Raw genomic sequence first — 12761 nt, 5'->3', positions numbered from 1 at the left:
CACCACGCTATTTAAACCTCTCCTTCACACAGTTTCACTGCGAAGTATTGCTCCGAGTTCCTAGTCCATACTGAGCCTTTATATCTCTGTCCGTCTCTTGTTCTTTGACTCTCGCTACCTTTTTACCGTTTACGCCTCCTGTTTTGCCTATTGCCGCTTTTCCACTACAAACGCGGCTGAGCCGTGCTGTGCTGAGTTGGGCTGAGTCGAGCTGAGCGGGGCTGTTGGAGTTGCATTTCGACTACAACCGCGCTGAACTGTGCTGGCTGGAAGTGGGTGGACACATTGGGTGGAGTTAGCGAAAGTGGGTGGATGTCAGGTGATGTCGTTAAGCAGCGCAAACAGTGACATCAGTGAGCTTTTAAGCGGTAGTTTCACGACCCGAATAGTAAACAATAAACATGAAGTCGTTAGTGTTGCTGGTCTTGGTTCTGTGGCTTGTTGTCACCGACAATGCCAACAGATACTGGCAAGAGCATATAGATGAGGCGAGGCGCATAAGGCTTCAGAAATTCTCGTAATTCGTAATTCTTCTCCTTCCGGGTTTGCGGTGTTTACAAATCCCAGCGTGCTCGCGGGGCGTGTGTGGGCATGTGAGGACACTCCTCCTCACCAATCAGTGCACAGGGGAGTGTCTGCTCACGCCCCTAGCCTCACTCGGATCGCTTTGGCTTGCTTCAGCCCTACTCCAAAACCGTGCGAGTTTTAGGGGCTAAGCAGGGCTGAAACGAGCTGAGTCGTGCTGTTTTTTGGTAGTCAAAACGCGAGCCGTGTCGGGCTGAAATGAGCTGAAGCGAGCTGAAGTGAGCTGAAAAAGGGTAGTGGAAAAGGGCCATATGTTACCCTGTTTGCCGATAGACCGACCCTTGCCTGCCTTCTGACTACGATTATAGCTCTATGATTCAGCTTTGTACCGTTTGCTCCCCACTTTCTCCAGTAATTACATCTGTAAGTGCCTGCATCCTGACAATCACCCTAACACCAAGCTGAAATGAAAACTCTGTCCTGAACCACTTGCATGTTAATCTTTATACACTGGCCGGCCAAAAAACAACAACAAAAAAAGTTGCCATTTAGATTTAAATGAGCAAATAATTTCGAGCCTTTGATTAGATAATTACTGCAGTGATTAACGTGTTTCAGCCGGCAGCAATTCTTTTAATCCGAACTGATGCAGTGAGTAGCTTCTCATTTCTTAAACAAACATGTCGGAAGATGTATCCTGTGCTCACGGAACTGATGTTACTGTGTTTCAGAAGGTCAAATTACAGGCCTGGATCAAGCAAAGAAAACACCTAAGGAGATTTGAGCTGAAATGACTGGAATCGGGTTCAGAACTGTCGAACGCATTATTAAAACCTGGGAGGATAGTGACGAACCATCAACGTCACTGGAAAAAATGTGTCTGGAAAAAGATTCTGACTGACTATGATCAGAGATTGTTGAAATGCTTGGTGAATCATCTCATCTCATCTCATTATCTCTAGCCACTTTATCCTTCTACAGGGTCGCAGGCAAGCTGGAGCCTATCCCAGCTGACTACGGGCGAAAGGCGGGGTACACCCTGGACAAGTCGCCAGGTCATCACAGGGCTGACACATAGACACAGACAACCATTCACACTCACATTCACACCTACGCTCAATTTAGAGTCACCAGTTAACCTAACCTGCATGTCTTTGGACTGTGGGGGAAACCGGAGCACCCGGAGGAAACCCACGCGGACACGGGGAGAACATGCAAACTCCGCACAGAAAGGCCCTCGCCGGCCACGGGGCTCGAGCCCAGGACCTTCTTGCTGTGAGGCGACAGCGCTAACCACTACACCACCGTGCCGCCCTTGGTGAATCATATTAAATAAATAAATAAATAAATAAAAATCGACAGTAGAGCTCACGGCTATGTTTAAAATGAAATTAAGATAATTTCCTAGGGAGCATAAAGATTGGACTCTGGAGCAATGGAAAAAGGGTCATGTGGTCTGATGAGTCCAGATTGATCCTATTCCTGAGTGATGGGCATGTCAGGGTAAGAAGGGAAGCTCAGGAAGTGATGCATAGCATCCACTGTACAAGTCTCTGGAGGCAGTGTGATGATTTGGGGTTGAGTCAGTTGGTCAGGTCGAGTCTCCGAAACATTATGGGGCAATAAAATGAAGTCAGATGATGATCTGAATGTACTGAATGACCAGGTCATCACCACATCAATTGATTTTTTTTTTCTTCCCTGTGTCTTCTTGGGCTGAAACCATTCTACCTTTCACACCTCATCTCATCTCATTATCTCTAGCCACTTTAATCTGTTCTACAGGGTCGCTGGCAAGCTGGAGCCTATCCCAGCTGACTACGGGCGAAAGGCGGGGTACACCCTGGACAAGTCACCAGGTCATCACAGGGCTGACACATAGACACAGACAACCATTCACACTCACATTCACACCTACGCTCAATTTAGAGTCACCAGTTAACCTAACCTGCATGTCTTTGGACTGTGGGGGAAACCGGAGCACCCGGAGGAAACCCACGCGGACACGGGGAGAACATGCAAACTCCGCACAGAAAGGCCCTCGCCGGCCACGGGGCTCGAACCCAGGACCTTCTTGCTGTGAGGCGACAGCGCTAACCACTACACCACTGTGCCACCCCCTTTCACACCTACTTACATGAATTCTGATGAGTCGACATCCGGTTGTTCACGTTCCTCAAAACACGCGACCGTGATTTTCCCCTATAGTCACAATCATTAATATCAGGTTAGACGTCACGTTGATGGTGAGCATCATCTACAACTTTTTTCTAGCAGTAAGTAATCGCTAAAATTCTGACCATTCTTCCTGTCAGCTCCAGATTCAGAAGGCACCACTGGTGCAAAGGAAGTGTGAAGGAAGACAGAACCGCTGATGGTGAACCGTTCTCTAATTCCAGCTGCACATGGAGGTGACCTACAGAAAAAAAAATGCAATTGTATCTCCTGTATGTGCTGCGGGTGACTGAAGAGTGATGAAACATTTCCTCACCTGTACGTGTGAGAAACAAAGATGGACTGACAAAATTCTGCTTTGTGTCTATGTGGTGTAAAATCCCACACAGTTTTTGTTTACATGGTCTGTCTAATAAAACCCAAAGAGAGAAGGCACACCTAGGGAGAAAAGCAGGAAGATTTCAATTCCCATATCGTTTTTAGATCACCAGAATAAATCTCTCTTTTGTTTAAAATAAATTACCATGGATATATAATGGCTTTGAGGCGTTGGCGTTCCAGCAATCTGTTCGTGTACGGATGGAGGGTTCTGGTGATGCCAAAGTTCTCCCCAGTGGACCCATAGAGTGAGGACAGCAAACTGGCGACTTCTAGATATCAAAATCAACATCACTGATGAAACAGCAAAACATCTTAGCATGCTTTCACACCAATTAGTCAGAATATTAGAGAGAATTTTAAACATTTTAGTCTGTTTGCGATTTGGATGGTCTTGCTTTCACACTGCAAAGAATTATATGAACCAAAAATATCCTCAATGAGGCTGTAGCTCATACCTGCCACCGTTGCTGTGTGAGAGTTTGAAATCCGATCACTCCTGTAGGAGGAGTAGCAATTTTTGTGAAATTGTATATGACCCCTGTGTAGCCTCATCCACGGTAGGTGGCGCCATCTGGTGAACAATTCTTGTTGGAATTATGTCTTTAGTCTCTTCTGGGTTTGTTTCAGTGAAAACATCCCAGCAGTTTATGAAAAGTAGCATTTAATGTGACGAGTCACCCAAAAATTTCAGACGCCCATAAAATCGTAAATATGACAGGTGGTGCCGCCGTCTCGGCAACTTTTATGCACACCCACCTGGGGAACATTCCATGAGTGTGACCAAAATCTGATCACTCCTGTAGGAGGAGGAGTGATTTTCGAGAAATTGCACGTGACCCCTCTGTGGCCTCATCTATGGTAGATGGCGCCACCTGGTGAACAATTCTTGTTGGAACATGTCTTTAGAGTCTTCTGGGTGAGTTTCAGTGAAAATGTCCCAACGATTTATGGAGAATAGCATTTAAATGTGACAAGCCACCCAAAAATTTCAGACACCCATAAAATCGCAAATATGTGACACCTCACCGAATCCAGGGACGCATGTCGGCCAAAACGAATCCAAGATAATCGCAAAAGAAGCATTTTTTTTTCAAAATTTATTTTCATTTTTTTCCATCATGTTGAGATCTTGAAGAATGCAATCAGTATTTCAGATAATAGATTGTTTTGTTGGAAAAGCATACATTTTTTGCTGCAAATTGTCTCGTTTTTGTCAGGACTGTAGCCTGCTGGGGGGTGTGGGTAAATTACCATATGGGCCATTCACATGATGATTTAAGTCTTTTGTTGTTTTTTTTCGCGAATCAGCTGTATGATACGAGCTGAGCTCGTGGCTACTTAAGCTGCATACAGACATGTAATTTCACGATGGAATGAGCAAGCTAAACAGAGAGCAGAGGAGCTGAAACACCGCGAAGCAGACACACACACGGTATTTACATCGGAGATAACCATTTCTAGCAAAAAAAAACGCAACCAAAAGGAAGTGTTCTAGGACTACACATTCCATCGGAGGCATTGGTGTGTGCAAGGCAACGTTTCTCTTTCTGATGGGGTAAGTTTATTAATCTAAGGCTGTGTGGTTATTTTTGCATGTAACGGAGAGTGTTGTGATTTGGTTACATGAAACTAGCATTGTGTTAGTTGTCTCATCATCGTGCTATCTTTCTTTCTAACGGTGTGAGTAATTTTTCAACCACAAAATGTTAAAGTATACTTTAGGACTTATTTTTGTACTTCATAATTGTGTTGGGCATACTTTGCATGGAAGGAAAACTGACGTGGCGATCTTTGTTTACATGAAAGTAGTATCGTGCTAGCTAGTAGGGGTGGGGCTTTCCTTAATGTCATGCAAATGAGCAGCATTATGTGCCCGCCCTACACCCAGAGTAGCTGAGATGGAAAACTTTGAGGGCGATTTTCTCCCTTTCCTGTTTTAAGAAGTATACACTTTCAAAAGGCCACACATTCTTCAAATATTGTCAGATCTCCACATGGAAGGCATCATTGGAAAGCTTAGAAACTGTACTTTCTGAATCTGTCAATAACTCAAAATGCCCCCAGGCCGACATTTGTCCCTGAATAACGTTATCTGACACATATGATAGGCGGCACCACTGTCTTGACAACTTTTATGCACACCCACCTGGGGAACATTGTATGCGAGTTTGATCGAAATCCGATCAATCCTGTAGGAGTAGTAGTGATTTTTGTAAATTGTGGACGGACGACGGACAGCACGTGATCGCATATGCGCATCTGGCCTGGCCTATGGCCGGATGAGCTAAAAATCACCCCAACATGGAGAACACCAAGCAGGTCCTGATGAAGTGATATAATTATCAATCGCTACTTCAAATATGTAATGTGTTTGTCACGGAAGAGAGGCAGAAATAGATGGGAATGCAAATGTGGAAATTTAATCAAAGCGGACACAAACAACGAGCGCAAAATCAACAAGAAGCAAGAACGCGTAGAGTCAGCAGGGAATAATGAACGATAAGGACAGCCTCATAGTCATGGCTTAAATAATGGTGCTAATCATGCATAAACATTGTTCAGGTGCTTGTGGTCATGTGACTGGTTGTGTGCAGTGGCTTCTGAAATCTCCAGAACTCATGGTGTTTATGCAGTGCTACAGCTCTGTCCTTTGGATCCGTTTAGCGATCAGTTTATAGAGGATATTACACGTTGGCATGAAGATATGAAGTTTGAGTGGTGAATGTATATTTCACGAGTGAGCAAAGTGAACGAGATAAACTTCATATCTTCGCACCACCGTGTAATGTTCTTCATGTTATACGAATATGGTTTACGATATTGCACGGTTGTCAAGACAACATGACGTCACATGTCGGAGATGTAAAACTTCCACGCTAGTGAGCGACTGGGACAACCTGTAAACAAACATGGGCGCCAGGTTTGCTTCAGTAAATACGGAAGATTTTGAGAGAATTTTGAAAGAGAAAGACGTGTTGAACACCCAAAAGCAATGTGTATGTATAATAATAATGGCTTTTTTTCATGGTCTATCAGATATATTCCACTCAGCTACTCGTCTTTGACTTGTTCAGTATCATGCTAGCTGAATGGAATAAATCTGATAGACCACTCAACACCAGCCAATATTATTTAAATATAGTACATTAAAATATTGATAGGGCGGCACGGTGGTGTAGTGGTTAGCGCTGTCGCCTCACAGCAAGAAGGTCCTGGGTTCGAGCCCCGTGGCCGGCGAGGGCCTTTCTGTGTGGAGTTTGCATGTTCTCCCCGTGTCCGCGTGGGTTTCCTCCGGGTGCTCCGGTTTCCCCCACAGTTCAAAGACATGCAGGTTAGGTTAACTGGTGACTCTAAATTGACCGTAGGTGTGAATGTGAGTGTGAATGGTTGTCTGTGTCTATGTGTCAGCCCTGTGATGACCTGGCGACTTGTCCAGGGTGTACCCCGCCTTTCGCCCGTAGTCAGCTGGGATAGGCTCCAGCTTGCCTGCGACCCTGTAGAAGGATAAAGCGGCTAGAGATAATGAGATGAGATGAGAAAATATTGATATCATAATAAATTCTCTCAAAATGTATGTTTCTGAGATACTGTGGGTCCCACTATATATAAAATGTTCCTTTTAAATCATAGACATTATGTCTCTGTCTGCTTCCAAATGAACCCTACGTAATTTGGCCTGATAAGTGTGAAAGCACTCTGAAAGTGAAACCTGACAGTCGCACCGTTTTCCACTGCACACTCAGATTTCCATCTGCGAGCTTTCCAAATCATCTCCGTCTCCCAGCTCGGACACAGCAGATGCTCTTTAAATGTCCGACTCAGAGGATTGAGGACGGTGAAAGTTCCCACTGCACTAGCCAGAGACTCCCGGCTTGGCTCAGAAGACACACTGCTGCTCATCCAGACACGGACAAAACAGCTAAGCACCCAGTCAGACATCGGTGTCCTCCAGTCAGGCCGATACACCAACCAGTCGGGGAGATGCATCTTCACAACACGGGTTTGGGGGGCACCAGGAGAGCACTCCCACAGTCTCTGGAAGATCATAGATGTAGTTCCAGTATCGAAAGAGACCAAAACCTGCAGGTGGACCATTGATGACTCACTGCAGGAGTAGTGGACCCACAGTGGGTGGACTGGGACTGGAGAGTCATGAGGGTTCACGAGTGTGATGGAATCTGGGCTGCTTTGGCTGAGACTTGAACAGGAAATTATCTGAGAGAGAGAGAGAGATGCCAGAATTATTGGCACCCTCATGAAAATGAGTTTCAGCTTAAACCATATTTAAAAAAAAAAGTAGTTTTACACAGAGATAATGATCAGCACCTACACAACTAATATTTAGTGAATCATCCAAATGGACAGAATACTGACATGTCCTGTTGTCATGTCTAACAAAACTGGATAAACTCGGACCCTCCTTTATGTTAAACATTCTAATCTCCTCGGGTTATTTGTACATGTGGATGCCATGTCTTTATATAACCCTAATCCAGAGATTGAAATGACTGGAGCAATGGGAAAACAACAACAACCACCACCACCACCACCACCACACAACAGTAATGCCAGTGAGTAAAAATGTAATGAAATGTCACTTTGGCAAAGATGGCAAAAATGTTTTCATTAGGATTACACTGGAAACACTCAAATATTTGCAAAGGCACAAAATCGCCCTGAATAGAACACCATGAATGAACCACTGAATTGTGTCGTATCGTGTTTGTCACCTCAATAAATCACTGCATAGTCTTGTGATGGTGAGACCAATAACAAGACACGCATCGCAATTATGATGCATATTTATTCCTTCCTTTGACGCCACGCGCCAGAAACACCACCACAACATTTATTATGGTGTGACTCTGCTGGTTGCCTGGTGGACAGCAGTGAACCAGCGTTTTCACTTTACACCATTACTGTAGAGTTACCATCCGATATCACACTTGATATATCAAACAGCTGTCTGGTTACATCTCTCCCATCCACGCACAGCACCAGTCGGACTAATCACTATGCACCTGTTCCTGATTAGAGCTCAATCGCAGCGCAGAGATTTATATGGTATAAGGACTCTGAGTAACACACAGACTTTGCAACAGCATTATATTCTGTGTCACTTTTCTGGTTTTGGACTGTCAGTATTGTATTCCCTCTGATATCCTGTCTGTGCCTCACTCCACCACTGCCTGTTTTTTTGACTCCACCTCCATTTGTCTCTGTTTTGGATGTGTTTGTGAACATGTTTACAATAAAACTCTTCCTGCAATTACATCCGTCTATTGCCCTTACATGACACAAACGATCAACTGTCCAACAAGCTAATGGATTAATAAAACTGTTTTAACTTGCATGAAATTGTCATGAATATTTTCCTTAAAATGTGTTTGTAAAATAATAATCCTACATTATTAAAAAAAAAAAGCCAATTAAAAAGAAGTGCTGGATAAAAACCCATCCATCTTATGGAAATAAAGATAGAAATGTTGTTGTCTGGTGGTCAAGTGTTGATGAGATACGTTGCCTTGCACTTACGTTCGGGCTCCCTGTGGTGGAGCTCTACATAAAATCTGGAGAGCTCATAGGCTCGGTAGAGTGACGCCATCTGGCCACTCACATCGCATGTATTTGGTTTAATGTGTTAAACCGTCGTATCCGATCAAACTCACCCCAAGAAAAGTATCTCCTGACTTTTTTCCCCACCTTCCATTGCTCCTTTTATTTTCTCCACGTTACCCCCCATTCCTTACATATCTTTATTGTGCTCCCCTTCATGGTTAGGTTTTTTTTTCCCCTTTTCCAGTCTCTGATCATTTTTTTTCCCTGAACAGCTCTTTTACTACTGTAATTATTTTTTTGGGAGATTATTTCAGTTTTTCTCTTATACACTATATCGTTCTCTTTTGTATAGCTCTTCTTCCTATCTATCTATCTATCTATCTATCTATCTATCTATCTATCTATTATTATTATACCAACACAAAGGCTGTACAATACTTCCTTTCTGTTTAGGACAGTTGTTGAAACAGGATTATTTTCTCATGTTTGCCATTTTCACTTCATTCTCACAGTCATGTCTTAACAGTATTTATTAATCACAAGCTGCATGAATATTGTGACAGTGGATTATATGACCAAAAAATACTGTTAAGACATGACTGTGAGAATGAAGTGAAAATGGCAAACATGAGAAAATAATCCTGTTTCAACAACTGTCCTAAACAGAAAGGAAGTACTGTACAGCCTTTGTGTTGGGATGGATGGATGGATGGATGGATGGATGGATGGATGGATGGATGGATGGATGGATGGATGGATGGATGGATGGATGGATGGATGGATGGATGGATGGATGGATGGATGGATGGATGGATGGATGGATGGATGGATGGAGCTATACAAAAGAGAAAGATACACTGTATAAGAGAAAAACTCATACATGTCAACCTATACGGAATGTCCGTATTTTATACGGATTTGATTCAATAAACGTAGTATACGGGCGTACAAATAAAGTTATACGGATTCTTTAAAAAAAACTTCAATATTTATTTAGAGCTATAATCAATTCCCATGATGATAAAAGAGCGCATAACATTTACAAACTTACTGTACACCACAGAAAGCACAAACAGCCAGTAAAGAGTCTTATGAAATTGCGCGTTATCTTGTGGTAGCGAGACTTCGCTCCACTTTTGATCATGCGCACACCGCATTGCGAGAATCCCGCCAACCGGGAAGTAACATTTTGTTTGAAACGCGTATTTCCACCCGAGCGACTTTCAGTAGCGACTGAAAAGATTCTGAATGGGCACTCCGGCAAGATCAACACAGACACTTGCTGTGACATGCAGCCTAGTGAGGTATTGGTGCAGAGCGCTAAAAAAGCTGTCATGGAGTACAATTCAGAACATTAGAGTGACACTTTGTGTTTTTGTCGAACATTGGAGCTTTGTATTCATTCTGAAGGTTTATTGTTATTAATATTGAATAAAAAGTAACTTGGATACATCATTGTTAATTATCATTCAAATTTTAGGTAAATTATTTTAAATTTGCATCTTATAAGGGAAATACGGATTTTGGAGGTTGGTTATACAGGTTTGATTGACCAAAGGTTGACATGTATGAAAACTGAAATAATCTCCGTTGAAATAATTATAGTAGTAAGAGTCGTTAAAAGAAACCTGACTGGAAAAAAAAAAAAACAGTGAAGGAGAGCGCTATAAAGATATATAAGGAATGGAGGTACAGTAAATTGGAGAAAATAAGATAGAAAAAGGCAGGAGATACTTTTCTTGGGGCAAATTTAAACCAAATACACGCGATGAGAGTGGTGAGATGGTGGCCAGATGGCATCACTCTGACGAACCTATGAGCTCTCCAAATTTTAAATAGACCTCAGTGGGTAGTAACCTTCGCCATACTGTCGCCCAAGCCACCAAGAATCAAGGCGGAGCTCCCAGTTCTCTCGAGCATCACAAGACATGTCCTCCACTTCAGAAAGAACTGGCCAGTGTGTCTATATCTCCACATAACTGAAGCCTAATAATGCACTATAAAACACTGTAAAACTGTAATGACTTTTCATAAATAATTTTAAAAATCATCCATATATTACCTTATGAATGCGTTATAACAGGTTATAAGTCATTATGGTCATTACACAATAGCCAATTTCTAACAACTGATTCATTTAGTCATATATAAACAAACAAACAAACAAACAAACAAACAAACAAACAAACAAACAAACAAACAAACAAACAATGATTAAGAAGGGAAAGTAAGATTTTATAAGGAATAAGGATTTTTAAAGGTTTACTTCATTGTAATGTGTAATGTTTATTTTATTCTATCATATTTAGGATTTAAAATGCTGCAAATATTTTTGGACTTGGTTTTTAAAAAAATGATGAATGTTTAAAAGTTTTAATTATTTAATGCTATCCATTTAACCCTATATTTCACTTGTAAGTTACTCACAAGAACACAGAGATGAAGTGACAGTCTCCAGCAGGTCCTCTGTAAATCTCCCATTTTCACAAAAGGGGTTTAAAAAAAAAAAGTTGTCAGATTAATCAAGAATTAAATTTAATCATGACTAATTAGAGTCACATCTTTCACATCAAGTTTGTTTTTAATCACGTCTCCTGTCCAAACTGCAGCACTTCCCTGTGAGCAGCAAGACAGCGTCGTTCACACGAGTCACTTTACTGATTCGAATCTTTTCATGGTTCGAACTATACAAGGTTTGATTCTTTTCCATTCATCACTCAGAGTGTGGTGAAGGTTAAAATTTCCTCTCCTCCAGTCTCTCTCTCTCTCTCTCACACACACACACACACACACACACACACACACACACACACACACACACACACACACACACACACTCTGTATTTCCATATGATCTCATTGTATTCCACATTTAGTATCTTAACTGCATGGATAACAAATTAATGATATATTTTACATGAAATTGTTTGAATAAATGTAAGCTTTCTGTATGCCAGAAGACAGTTTCAAGATTAACACATTAGCACTGAAAATAAAGCAAGCATTTGATCAAATAAAATAAAATAAAATAAATTCATTTCTGCTTCCAAATCATTTCCTCAACTGACTCACTTGAACGAGTCGTTTAAAAGAACCAATTCATTTCAAGAACTCTTATCAGTACTATTTATACGAGGAGGAATTTCTCATGTGGAAGAACATCCTGTTAGGTTCAGGTGTAGGTAAACACACGGCTGCAGCTCCACCCAGACATGCAAACGCAAAGTTAAAGGCTGAGTAAGCTAAAATATACACTCTCAGATTGATTAAAAAAAAATTTTTAAATGACCTGCACCTGGCTGAAATTTGGACTGATTTTCTGAAAAGGAGCCAGCGAAGATGGCTTTAAATTCTTACTGTGCAACAATTCCAAACTGGTTTAACCTCAACGAAACAAGCCATATATCAATTTGACTAACTTTAAGATACCTGCTCTTGAATTTTGATTATTTGATTGGAGTGACGGCTACAATTAATTATCGACACCTTAACGATCTTTTGGCCGTTGCAAAAATAGAAAAGACTTTCAATACATAACTTGTGTATTAACAATTACTCAAACTTCCACTGGAAAAAAATGAGTTGATTCCCGATTACGTACTTGGCGTATCAGATCACGTAACACGGTTCCACAATTATCGACACCTTTGTCCACGGTTATCGACACCCAGATGACTATTTATAAAAAATAATAATCAGTATGTGGTATTAAGTTAACAAAACAGTTTTTCATTGAAAATTTGTTTTCCATAGACTTATATTTAGTATAAAATATCTTTTATATAAGCATATGGTTGTCGGGGGCATTACGCCCCTGTTAGGGTCTCCCAAGGCAAATAGGTCCTAGGTGACAGGCCAGACCAAGAGCAGTTCACCAAAACCCTTAGGGATAAAAGATTAAGGACCATGACGCCGCCCGGTATGGCGCAGCCAGGGCCCCACCCTGGAGCCAGGCCTGGGGTTGGGGCTCGTATGCGAGTGCTTGGTGGCCGGGCCTTTGCCCACGGGGCCCGGCCAAGCTCAGCCCGAAGCGGTGACGTGGGCCCGACCTCCTGTGGGTTCACCAGCCACAGAGGTAGCTGTAGGGGGCCGGTGCAGTGTGGATTGGGCGGCAGTCAAAG

The 12761-nt window shown here is 42.2% G+C and overlaps 1 protein-coding gene across 2 annotated transcripts in view; it reads right to left on the bottom strand.

Moving 5' to 3' along the window:
• si:dkey-24p1.6 (protein sel-1 homolog 3) overlaps positions 1-11325 on the bottom strand; it is a 58091-nt gene extending 46766 nt beyond the window's left edge. Inside the window, exons 1-6 of one of the 2 annotated variants that reach the window (XM_060897770.1) lie at positions 11068-11325; positions 6804-7296; positions 3224-3350; positions 3017-3138; positions 2826-2941; positions 2663-2727 (exon numbers count right to left, since the gene is read on the bottom strand). In XM_060897770.1, coding sequence (XP_060753753.1) covers positions 2663-2727; positions 2826-2941; positions 3017-3138; positions 3224-3350; positions 6804-7296; positions 11068-11121 — 977 coding nt within the window. In that variant the 5' untranslated portion in view covers positions 11122-11325. Of the gene's footprint in view, positions 1-2662; positions 2728-2825; positions 2942-3016; positions 3139-3223; positions 3351-6803; positions 7297-10702; positions 10769-11067 lie in introns of those variants that run through there. The other variant, XM_060897771.1, reaches the window with a different exon arrangement.
• Between the last annotated feature and the right edge of the window lie 1436 nt (positions 11326-12761).

This window comes from Neoarius graeffei, chromosome 17 (genome assembly GCF_027579695.1).
Source record: "Neoarius graeffei isolate fNeoGra1 chromosome 17, fNeoGra1.pri, whole genome shotgun sequence".
NCBI classification, from domain to species: Eukaryota; Metazoa; Chordata; class Actinopteri; order Siluriformes; family Ariidae; genus Neoarius; species Neoarius graeffei.
Note: the sequence above shows the minus strand (reverse complement) of the source record. Positions and strands in the feature narration are given on the sequence as shown.